We start from the raw sequence: 13308 nt of genomic DNA on the forward strand, positions 1-13308 counted from the left end.
AATACTGTCTACCAGATATTATTGTCATTAATATTATGTAATACTTAATAGTATTCTCATGCTTCTATTCCTTAGCATAATAATCCTTACACGAACACGGTCAGGTAAACCATAGCCCCATAGGTACTATTATACCATGGTATACATATTACTTAGAATATCAAACTATTTGACGTGCTAAGTGTATGTTTAGTCAAAGTTTCTGAGTATATTATGACAACATTGTGGTGTGTGATTCACCGTGATTGATTTAGTTTATATACTAAATACATAAAATAATGTTGCATCATTAATTAAAATAACAAAATAACATTATATAAAAATAATTACTTATTCATTATAAAATATAACACGTTTTCTATATCCAAAAAAATATTGTAAGTACGATTATCACTTCGTATATTCATTTGATTCACATAATGGACCGTTTATTAAAATGAGCGTTAATATACATACTTATCTATAATTGATTGATATAATTACTTAAATTTTTGATAAAAATGTTGTTACTATAAGCTAAATGTATAAAACAAAAAAATGTTAACATCATGGTATCAGTTAAAAAATTAATTTTTAAATATACTCCATTAGAGTATAGCAAAGTAAAATAGTTAATTGTTAAAATAAATATATTAAGAACGATTTTTAATAATATTACCAATGTTATACGCTGAATTGAAATTAAAATTATTAAAGTACTGTTAAAATATAATAAAATTATACTTTATAATTTTAAGTAATTGCTTTTAGAAATCAAAAATTTAACTTTGCCAATTTATTTGTATTACCAAAATTTAGATTGAAGTTGAATTTTAATATGATTAAGATAAAAATCTTTTGTAATTGAAATAAATTAAAATAATTGTTATCAACGTCTATGGTGGATTTACATAGACGCTTGATAGAACCTACATTTAAAATTTAGGAAATTACTAAGCTATATAAGTGTTATACAATTGTCAATGTAGACGTAATAAGATATTACCTCGCGTATTATGCTCTATTTCACAGTTGGAATAATTATAAATGGTACAAAAAAATGACTATCATAGTAATATAAACAATAATACCAGTTTGTTGAAATAATAATATATTCATAACGCGTTACCTTTGCGTGCAATAATGATTGTTTGTCGACTTAGAAACAATTTTTTTTCCTGATGGACGAACCAATTTTAATAATATTGTTAAATATATTATTAATCAGTAATCATATATCAAACAAATATTTTCTAACAAAAATATACGACCCAGTAAACGATATGATTTATTAGCCAAACATACTGGATAATTTTAAAAGGTATACCATATAGATCCTCTGCTCCTAAACTATATCGCCAATATGTGGTGACATGCCGGACACAACTTTTTGCTTTTCTTAAAAAATGATCGAAAATTTAAATTTTACATGACGTTAAAATATACCATTCTATTATTTTTTATTAACTATTTAAAATCGATCAAAAGGTCGTTTATTGAAGTATCACGTTCAACGGTACACCTATGTTTCAACGGTCTGTGCGGTGGTTTATACAACATGTAGGTATCCAACGTCCTAGTGTACTCTCTTTACGATATTTATCTTGTAGTGTTATTTTCTATTTTGTTTAATTTAAAACCTACTGAGATCTATGAAACATCATATATGTAATTAAAATGTAATTGAAAAGTAATCATAGTATTACACCTGCTCTTATTATCTATAGTAATTATTTTATAAAAATATATGTAGTAAAATACAACACAATATAGTACTTTAATAGAAATTGGAAAATGGGGGTATTAGGGGACACGGATCTTGGTAATATTAAATTTTAAGCAAATCGTTGAGAGAATACATGCTAAGGAGGAATCGATTAATATTTACATCGAAAAATATAAGCAACTTATTGAAAACAATTAAAGCTTTGATAAAATATACTATTAAAATATCGTTTTTTCTATAAATAAATAGAAATCGAGACCCACATTTTAAGGTTTGAGTGGTTTTTTATATGTATCACAAAGGGTTTTTTTTAATTATTTTTACGAGTAATAAACAATCTGTATCATTATATTTAGACAGTAGACACAATAAAAAAAATGAGGAGAAAAAATTTACAATTATCTGGTCATGAGAATTTCGTAGAATGACGTCAACGAACATGACACTTTTTGTTAGTTTGGTAATTAATTTAATTTAATAGATTACTTACATTTCAGGCGTCTCGGATGATTTCCAGGTATTGTGGTAGTTTTTTATTAGTTGATTTAAATATTTATTTAAACAGTAATGAAATCTCTATAAAATATTTTTGCTTCATAATTTATTGATTTAAGTTTTAAATCGGTATGCAGTGAATGATTTGAAACGTAGAGTGGAACATTCTAAGATCGATATTTTGAAAGTTATAGACTTTCATATTTATTATTTTCGCTTTGCCTCAAAATTAAAGTTCTTAGGTACATAATGATTTCAATAGTGTTTTGTATAAAATCATTTTAGTTCTAACAGAGGTGTATTTATTATTGCATAATAAGAATTTGAGCATTGATAATTCAATGCTTGTCTTTTACTTTTAATGTGATGAACCTACGTTAATCTTTGATCCAGAGTAAAGCCAAGATATTTAATTTTTGAAGAGTAGAGAATAAAAATACCATATAGAAAGACTGTATGACTAAGAACATGTCTGAGAGTGAAGGTTGTGTGAACAGATTTACTTTGATAAACGTTAAACCACCAATAAATAAACCATTTTTCTATGACATTAAGGTGAGTTTGCAGATTTTTTGACGCTATGATAATGGTTCATTGTTTAATGTATATTAATGCTTTTTCATCAGCAAAGTCAGCTACCTAATGATGTAATTGGTGATAGTAGATTGGTCAGGAGCGAAGATTTTGTAGAAAATTAGAGTAAAGATAACCCCTTGAGGCACTAATTATAGACGCTATATCAAAAAGAGGATATTATCTGTATCAAACTTAAAAATGGCAATATGTTTTCGGAGGTTAGGTATAAAATGCATTTCTATTATACGCATGATGTTGCTCACACATTATTTGTTCTGAAATTTATCTTAAAAGAAAAATCTCAGTAATAATACAACCTACATTTTTTCCTAAACATAATTTGAACCCTTCAAACAATAATAAAAAAATACGGTAATCGTAAATCGTAAGTATTGTTAAATTATAATATACTACTTTTATTTTTTATTTTTTGTTGAAAAAACGTGAATTGGCTACAAACGTATTTTACTAATATTAATATTTGCATGCTGGTACCAGCGATTCGAAGTTATTCAATATTTTCCACTTTTCGAGTTGTGTCTTGAAGTGTAGATAATATAATAAATATTGGGCTATTGTAAAATTGTGTTCACAGCATTTTTTGCAACATTTGTATATTATATATAAATTATATTTTATTTATTTTTTTTAAACCAGTTCTTAGTATTGTTGGATATGGTGCATATCCCCATATCCCACGTGCACATAAGTATGTCAATATGTCATCGTATAAAAATGATAAATATTAAACGAAATATTTCATGTTCATTGGTTTGTAAATTAAGATCTATAATAATATTATGACAACTTGCATGAACACGAAATGAATTTCATACCAAAGACGAATATGCTTTTTTTTTAAACAAAGTGGATTAATAATAATAATATAATATATAAATATATAATAACTAATAAAAATCGCAATACTCCTAAGCAAATTAACATCCTCAAACTATTCAAATTCATATTAAGAACAATTATTTGTCAGTCAAATATAATACAATGTATATTAAAATTTATTTTTTCAAAAATCAATGTTATGTCTGATATCCTTAGATACAATTCAATACATATTATATATATATAATATGAAATTATATTAAAGACTAATAGATTATTATTGTTAAGCCTAAAATATCTAACATCGAATATAAAAACTAAAAACATAATAATAATATTGAATTTGTAATTAATGAACAATGACCTCGGAAAATTATATAGAATTATTCGTTTTGACAATGATAATAAAAATATTGCATATGATTTACAAATAATTGTGTTCTGATTCTGTTTAAAATTTAGTGACTCTTTGGTGAGACTCAACCATAAATGATTTACGTTCTCGGTATAATTTAGGAATGTGTGTATATTAATATATACATATATATATATATATATATATATATATATATATATATATATATAAATTATATGGATTAAAATATGTGGTTTCAAATTACTGAACATCTTTTGGTTTATAACGATTCAATTTCAATTTTAATTGGCTATTTGGGATACGGACGAAAAATAACTTTGAATAATATTGCATCAAATCCCCCCGTAGAATACATATGTGTATAATCTTATGGTATAAGATATATAGATATTATTTTAATATTTTTTGTTGAGACATTAATTCTGTGAAAAGATATTACGTAATAAATGTATTGTACATATCTAAATTTGCAGTTGGTTAATATTATATACGTTCAATATGAAGTATTATAAACAAAAATAGAGAAAAACTTTACAGATGTAATGATTTATTGCGTTACAAAATAACTACTACGTAACTTTTTTATATTTATTTTGGTATATGTTATACAATGAAGTGATATTATATATTAGTTGGTAACATTTTTAAGAGAACAAAAACAGAATAAGAATTTAAAATATTATATTTTATATTTTATACATTACATAGGTAGTAAAATACTTACGTTATATCAAGATTTTATGTTTCTCAATAACTATAAGGAATTCATTTGTTTTGCCTTAAAAAAAACATTAAGCCCGTAAATATTTCGATTTTAATTTACTGGATAAGATAAATTAAGAGGTCACTACATGGAATATATATAATTATATGCACACTTGTAGCATTAATTCATCTTAAATGTACCTATGTTTTATTTATACATCACAAATTTTAAGAACATCACTTTCATATCTCAGGTATTAAAAATATTAAAACTTAAATTAGTTTGTGCTTCGTATTTAGTTTTTAATAAAATTATAATTAGAAAACATTTCTCTGACCAACAAACAAATTTTAATGCGTTAACAAAATCTATAAATATATTAAAACTTTTTACCTTATAGTTGTCATGAAATCTGGAAACGCGGTATAGCATTATGACAAGTTTATTTTTGTAAGTCGTTGAAATAATATCACAATGGTTGGATGTCAAAAGTGCAAGGTCGGGAAGTATTTTGGAATATTCCAAACGCTAGTTTCAGAAACTTTTAATATTATGCATATATGATACATTCAAGTAGCGACAGTTAAATTCTGAAGTTGCAAGCGTATATTTCACATTATAAAAAAGAAAATATTATTATAAAGTTATTGTGATATTTTTACGTTCTTTTTAATACCTCACTCTCCATATATAAATTATAATTAGTGAAATTTAATTGTTATTGTATCTTTAATATTAAATTATAAACGTTGTAATAAAATAAAACCAAAAAAAAAAGAATTATGAAAGTTTTATTTGACAAAATTATAAGAGGAGGTTTGAAATTTATTATTTTAAAACAGTACAAGCACTGTAGGTATAATATTGTAATATTATGTAATTTATTGTTAATACTACATTGATGATTTCTGAGGCGGCGTTTTATCATTGAAAAATATATTATATTAACTAGAAAAAATTATAATTTTTAAAAACGCCATTCTTTGAGTACTAAACATATTATTATAGATAGGATTTATCATCGCGTTTAATAGTACTAAATGATTTCATCAGATTTGCTTTTTCAAGCGTGCAAAAACTTTTCTATTAATTTATTATTATTATTATTTTAATCAATTCAGCAGTTAGTTCTAATTTACAGCGGGTGTCCGTAAATCCCGTTTTGACTATACATATTGATATAAAGCATACTCTCAAGTGATCACAGGATTCATTGTGTATAAATTTTGTAAGCGGTGATTAGCTGTCTTTGTCCATAACGTACGTGACACAGGATTTGTTCGTAATTTCATTTTCCTATATTATGATCCATTCGATCAGGTGATATGAATAATGGTTCAGAAATAAATTAAAGTTTACCGCGGATTTTTTAACTCTATTCTAGATTGAACATTTTTATATAGATTTTATAAAAGAAGATTTTAAAAGTGCAAACATGATTTTTACAAAATGTCTTTGCTTCATTGCTTTTAGTTCTCAAGGACTCTTACGATAGAAAATATTGTTTTTGAGTCAATTTACAACTTAAAGTTGATTTTGGAGCTAGAAAATAACATAATTAGTATATTTCAGTTGACACCATATAATATTATTATATATTGACAGCTTACTATCGGTTATAAAAAATCACATTATTACCATCCACAAACAGCTGCAAAATTATTACTATTATTTGATGTTACTATACTGCTCGTAAATATATTATTATAATTATTCTTGTTTGCTAGTAGTTGGGTTCCTATGAGATTTCAATAAAAGTGGTTGTTATAACTTTTATGATTATAATAAAAACTAATAATAATATAATATAATATAATATGAAATTAATTTATCAAAACGATGTTATACTATTAAAACATACAATATTATACGAAAATCGTAAAAATAAATATTAACTTAAATATTATAATGTATGAAAACTATAATAGATAATTAGTGTAGAATTAATTATATAAAACTGTGTTTTAACACTATAAACTAGGTTTGAAAATATATTTGTATTAAAATAGTAGGATTTATCTTTCATTCGTAAGAAAATATTTTAAAAATATTAAATTGTTGTTAAAATATATTGTACTTATGCACTATATTATACTTTTTGTAAGCTACTTAAAAGTAATTCAATAGTATAATCTAAGAACTTTCAATAACATATTATTTTAAAATGATTTTTTATTATAATTAATCTGTTGATTATTTCATATTGACATTTATACTTAACATTTTTATATTTTATATTTTATACTATTATATATATATATATATATATTTTTTTTCAAAACTGAAAGATACAGTTTCTTTTTCAAAATATATGCATAAAATCAATTTTATTATTAAAAACAAAAAAAAAAACATAATAATCTTTAAACCTATAGTTCTAGTCTCCAGTCCATATAAAATTGTTTAAAATTAAATTTTGTCGAACACAGAAAAAAAAACGCTTAAAACAATGGCTTTTTAATTCAATATTATACAGAATTATTCTCGAGTTTTACATAATTTATACTTTTTCGAGTCTTAGGTTGTTTATCTATACGCCAAAATTGGCCACTTTGGAAAATCCGCGGGAAAAGAAAACGTGTGTCAATAAATATATTTATACCTCGGTAAATACACATTTATCTACTTACCCGGTCCACGGTAATACTTTGCCCGAACTCTCGAAACTCGAACTCCTCACGTCATACTTGTGGCCCTTGAATCCAATCTGATTGTTCAGGTCCACGCCAAGCCGCTTCATCGGCCCATCGGACCCGACGGTGGGTCTGATGTTCCTCTGCAGGTGCAGTCTACCGGTGGATTTCATCGGACGACGGACGACGCAGCGTTTTTCATTCTCTCGCAAGACCAAGACGGTCAGATTATACTATATCGATACAGGTTGAAAAAAATATAAAGGATTACGTTGACGCAAATCGTATTGTTATAATAATTTATAGTGGCGGTGAGTTTGTAAATTCGAAAACGACAAAGTCAATGGCTATAATAATATGTCGTAATATTTCGTGTAAATAATAATTTTTTTTTTTTCACCATTCGATGGTTATAGTTTCTGATGACGGCGCCTCGACGACGGTGAGGCGACGAGCGCTGTGCACACACACCGGACGAGATCGAGTTCGGCAAAAGCCGGTCGCGATACTGAACTCGACGGCGCGGCACACTTGTTGTGAACGTCGGCGACAGGCGACGCGCTTGCGTTTCACATACGAATTAGTCGTGTCGTTGCCTCAGCCTCCGACGCCGTCGCCGTTGCCGACGCCGTTTTCAACGCCGGGACCCAATTTTTATTATTTTCTTTTTTCGATACCAGGTCGGTCAGCTGTCTTCAACTCTCCCTCACCTCTCGGCCGACTGTCTTATTCGATACGTTTATGTGCGCACTCCATAAGTTATATTCCCAAGCGATCGGTTTAGGTTTATTATAAAGTGCATTACGGTTTTTCCTCGTTTTACGACCGTAGACATTAAAAGACATTAAACTGAATCGTCCGAGTTGCACGTTACAAAATAGTTCTGCGTCAAATAATAATAATATTAATTTTATAGGTATGCACACGGTCCACGATGGTTCTGATAATGCACATTTTTGACGTCTGTGTGCATTATAATTATGAGCATTATAATTATGATGTAAATCAGAGCGTAGTTTCAGCGTCAAAAAATCGTGTGAAATATGATATACGACACAAACGAAATGTGATGTGACACGGTCATGAAGTTTATAACAAATTTGAATATGTTCAAATGAAAGTTATTTTCCTGGAAATAATAATGTAATAACGATATAATATTGAATCGAGAGTCGGGTTTCCAATTTCAAAAGAAAAAAATAGAATCTAACGTCGTTATATTATTAAAATATTACCATTTAGGCTTGAGAGTTGAATACTGATAGTTATATCAACACACTAAATTAACGATATTTAAAAATATGTATATTTATAATAGCCACAATTAGACTGAATTTTAATCAAGAATTTTTTACCGGGTAGACTACTCTATTGGTACACACTATTTTTTTCACAACATATTTTATTAGTGTAATAATATTATTAGGATCAAGCAGAATCACTTACTCAAACTATTTGCAATATTTAAATCTATTGCTCGTTCTATAGTCATTTCTATAGCAATGCAATTTATCTAACATTCTAACACATTATTTTATTAATGGGTTTATTTAATAATATAGAATATGGTCAAGTTTGAAACCAGAAAATAAACGTGTTTATTTTTTATCACATTTTAAACATGTCTGTAAGTACCTCTGAAGTTATTTTAGGTATCCTTAAATTGTATATCATTAATGTATATCATAAATTTTAAAGCAACATCACTTTATTAAATCATAACATAATTAATATTACAGCGTTCTACGTAAATTATACTTACACAAAGGGAAAAACCAAACGAAAATAATTGTAAACTTAAAGCACGTTAAATTGCCTTTAATCTCGCTATAGTCAAGAAAATCACTTGAAAATACACTCGTCAGATAAAATATATATGCTATAGTATATTCTATCGTCCCGTTAACGGTGTTTTAGACGGTTTAAAGTAACGAGTATCTATACAGTCTATACATTTTATAAATGGATACCCTGCCTACCAATGTTAAAACACACGAAAGTCGTCTTGTATTCTGCACATCATTCGTAGACTTCGGTTTACCGTACTCAATTCGAGACACGGTCGACAAACAACGAGCTAGCTAGTACTCTGGTCTTGCCATTCCAGTGGACCGCGACGAAATGGACCTACCATGATGGGGATATTTACGACGACAAAATAGATGCGACCTTTACAATTTACCATCTATATCTACACCATCACTGTCATTATCGGTACCCTTTTGAACACTATGTAGTCACTATTACGGTTAATGACTGAAAATAAAATGAAGAAAAAGGTAAGATAATGTTTAATAATTATATAACTATGATAGAGCTATAAATTGAATATAATTAATTACCATTTGTATCATTTATAGTTTGTACAGAAAGAATTACAAGTTTCATCAAAGTTGTTTTTATATGATTATAATACACAGTATGAATATGCAACATTTTATATTGATATTTTTCATATTTTGGTTTATACCACCCATACAATAATTACAGCAATAATACAATTTTATTATTTGTTTACAATACTTTTATTTTTATTTTTTTTTTCTGTTTAATTAAATACAGTTAAGTAATAATTACATAGATATTTTTTTTGAATAATATTTTTGATTCTAAACGAAGCGATGAATTTATTAATAATTATACAATGATTTGTTTTTTTTATTTATTTTTTATTTTATATTTGAAGTTAATTTTCTTAGTATAAAAAAAATTTCAAACATCTACCACGAAACAGATTTCAGGTAGAAAATTAAGTCTGGTTTGTATGTTGCTGTGTCAAAAGTATAGGTACATTCCCAATACTTTTTTTATTTACTGGGAGAAAAAAAATACGGATATTTGTCATACATTTGTTATTAATAATTTCACTATAATAAATGTTTAGGAGTTAACTTAGTTGAGAATGTTTTCTTCGAAATTATTTTTTTTATTGTATACAATTATACATTATAATTGAATGAAAATTATTAAACATACCTTTTACGGTGACATTCTTAATGACGAGTATCCTCGACAGTAAACACCTACATACATAAGTCATTTAAACATTTTAATTTACATTAAATATTTATAAATGTTTAAGTATATATTTTCTTATTTTAATACTTATCGATCAACTACAGTGCATTTACTACATTATCCTGGTTTTAAATAACAATACATATTATATTATCGTTGTATATTTGAGTCTTATAAGTTTATCTAACATTATAATTAAGTATATGATTGTAACATTTTGCAATTGTAGTATCAGGAAAAACCGGTCGATATTGCTTTTATAAGGTTATTTAAATATGTAAAAATCATTAATTTACATATCAGATATTCTATATTGGTAAGTTTAGAGATCAGTGCAAGACTAGCGTGCGTTTAAAAGCCGATACCCCCGCTAGGTCGTTTTTTAAATTGCAACGTTTGAACAGACCCACGGTCCTATCGATAACACTATTTACGTGATTCCGTGGCATGTATGGATATTATATTTATACATATGAATACCATATACAAAGATACATATTATACACGCACCATTAAACGCTATATTTATTTATATAATTTATATACCAAAAAAGGTGTGTAGACAAACGATTTTTTTGGAGGATAAAAAACAAAAAAGTAATGAAAAGTTTTACAATAATACCTCGTGGTCGCTCACCGTTATAAATGTATGGAATATCGACGAACGATTTGGTATTCTAACAACGAAACGAAAGACGGAATAAAAAAAATATTAAACAATGTAACTGTATAAAACGTGTAGTACAATGTATATTCGCTTTCTTCTATTATCCATATATAATGCATACGATATAATCAACGAACAAAAAATAAACAAATACAATTTTTATTAATTTTTGATACAGATACAGTAGAGTTGTATACACCTTCTACATTATGATATTGTTATAATTTTTAATACCACGAAAAAATTTTTTTAAGTTTGTGTTCGTGTAAATTATTTAGACATGTTATGCGTATAATTTTAAATCTACTGGTTGCTCTAAAAGTTGAAAAATAACATTTTAAATTACAGTCTTTGATAACATTTCTTTTCAAAGTAAATGTTCACAAACGTTTAGAACCGTTTTTACGTTGAAATTTTCTTTTTTTTCTAGATATTGACTTCTCGTAAATGCCTTAATCACGAGGATACATCTTTTTGTTCGAAATTTAAACCCAATGATAGATTATATATTTTCCTTCGTTTGATGCATATATTGTTCCTCAGATTTCGTATAGCTTTAATAATTTATAAACATAAATAGTAGATTTTAATAGGTATTCTGGTGTATACAAATACACAACAATACACCGTATTCATATAGTAAATTAGTGTTATCATTATCACCATGCTAAAAATTAATAATCAAATTTTTATTATTTAAATTTTTAATTTATGAATACAGATGTATCTACACCATGAAACTGTTATTTTCGGAGATTTTTTGTGCACTCAAAAAAATATTGGTATAGATATAGATTATAATTTTAATATTTTACACTTCATTTAATTAGTGTTAAATTATAAAAGTTGTTAAAATATCAAGTAAAATAACAATTAATATTAATTTAAGATTTTTTTTAATCGATATATGTGTGTATGACTTAATGTTAATCTGTGTTAGTTATAAACATAACAACTACAACAATAATAATAAAATATTTTAACCCGTTAAAAAGTAATTCACTTTTTTCCTTTGGGACTTGTAAATTGTAAATTTAGTTCCCTAATATTACAAAATATTTAACAAAACATCATAAAACGTCATCAACATTATTCATTTTATTACGATCGTTAAAATATAAGTTTTACTTGTTTTATTTTATCACGTAAGTACACTCAATAATTTAACATTGGTACCTATGTACACATCTAACAGTTGATAGCTGGTAATTTGGTACATTCGTTAATCATCATTTTTTTTTCACATATGTGTGTTATTATTTCGTAGGTACCAAGTGAATTTTTGTAATTGTAGTAATTGTACAACGTCCATAATATATAGGTGTTAATATTATACATAATATATATAGTATATTGCCATATATTATATTATTATTATTGTAATGCTGTCGTTATACGGAATGAAAAAAAATAAAAAAAGATTCATCGATAAAAAAAAAAACAAAACAAAACAAAAAAAATGTGGTATCAAACATTACAGAAATATTATCATTATTATTACATTTTTTTTTACATTATAACGTTTTTAAAATTTTTTTTTTATAATTGTCAGTCCAAATATGGCAAAATTTTTAAAAGAAAATTATATTTGATGTATAAAAATTGAAACCCGGACGAGCAGTTTGTGAGTTATAACTTATATCTATTAAATAACTGCGAAAGTCAAAGATCACAGGAGATCTAATATATATATATATAAGTAAGGAGAGTAAATAACCCTAATTTCGACCACTTTCAAACATCGTGTTTAATTGTTTAAATATTCAAATATATACATACTGTGTATTACTAATAACACCCCATGAAGTATTTAAAAATTAACTTAACTTTAGGGAATAAAATAAATATTGATTTTATATTCTAAATAAATGTTAGTATTGAATTTTAAAAATATAAATTTTAAGATTTGTAATAGTAGAAATTTTTTTTTTCTTTTACAATCAATAATTATATATGGTGAAGTGCGTGTTCATTATATAAATGCCAACAAAATTATTAACAACTTTTTTACATGAATAATTCCGTTTTGAATAGCTGTATAATATTGAATACGATTAATGCATTTTTCATTAGGCCAATTGATTACATAATATGGTTCACTATAATATTAGTGTATAGCAAAAAATTTGTAAATTTATGTGTTGGACAAATCATTTGAGTTTGCATACCTAATTAATTATTAAACCTCCTACACAAAATCAAGACGATTCTATGGTAATGCAATTTAAGAAACATTTATTAGTAAGTATAATTTTATACGGTTTTACAAGTAGATTCGATTCGATTTCAAAT

General features: G+C 26.0%; 1 protein-coding gene across 2 annotated transcripts in view; it reads right to left on the bottom strand.

Moving 5' to 3' along the window:
* Window positions 1-13308, bottom strand: part of LOC112603607 (GTPase-activating Rap/Ran-GAP domain-like protein 3) — a 357206-nt gene that overhangs the window by 230677 nt on the left and 113221 nt on the right. The window contains exon 1 of one of the 2 annotated variants that reach the window (XM_025352271.1): window positions 7329-7821. The exons of the other annotated variant lie outside the window; for it this stretch is intronic. Within the exon in view, the coding sequence (XP_025208056.1) occupies window positions 7329-7504 (176 nt within the window). The 5' untranslated portion in view covers window positions 7505-7821. Of the gene's footprint in view, window positions 1-7328; window positions 7822-13308 lie in introns of those variants that run through there. 2 annotated transcript variants of the gene reach the window in all.

Source organism: Melanaphis sacchari, unplaced genomic scaffold (genome assembly GCF_002803265.2).
Source record: "Melanaphis sacchari strain LSU unplaced genomic scaffold, SCAv2.0 Contig10_pilon_pilon, whole genome shotgun sequence".
Taxonomy (NCBI): domain Eukaryota; kingdom Metazoa; phylum Arthropoda; class Insecta; order Hemiptera; family Aphididae; genus Melanaphis; species Melanaphis sacchari.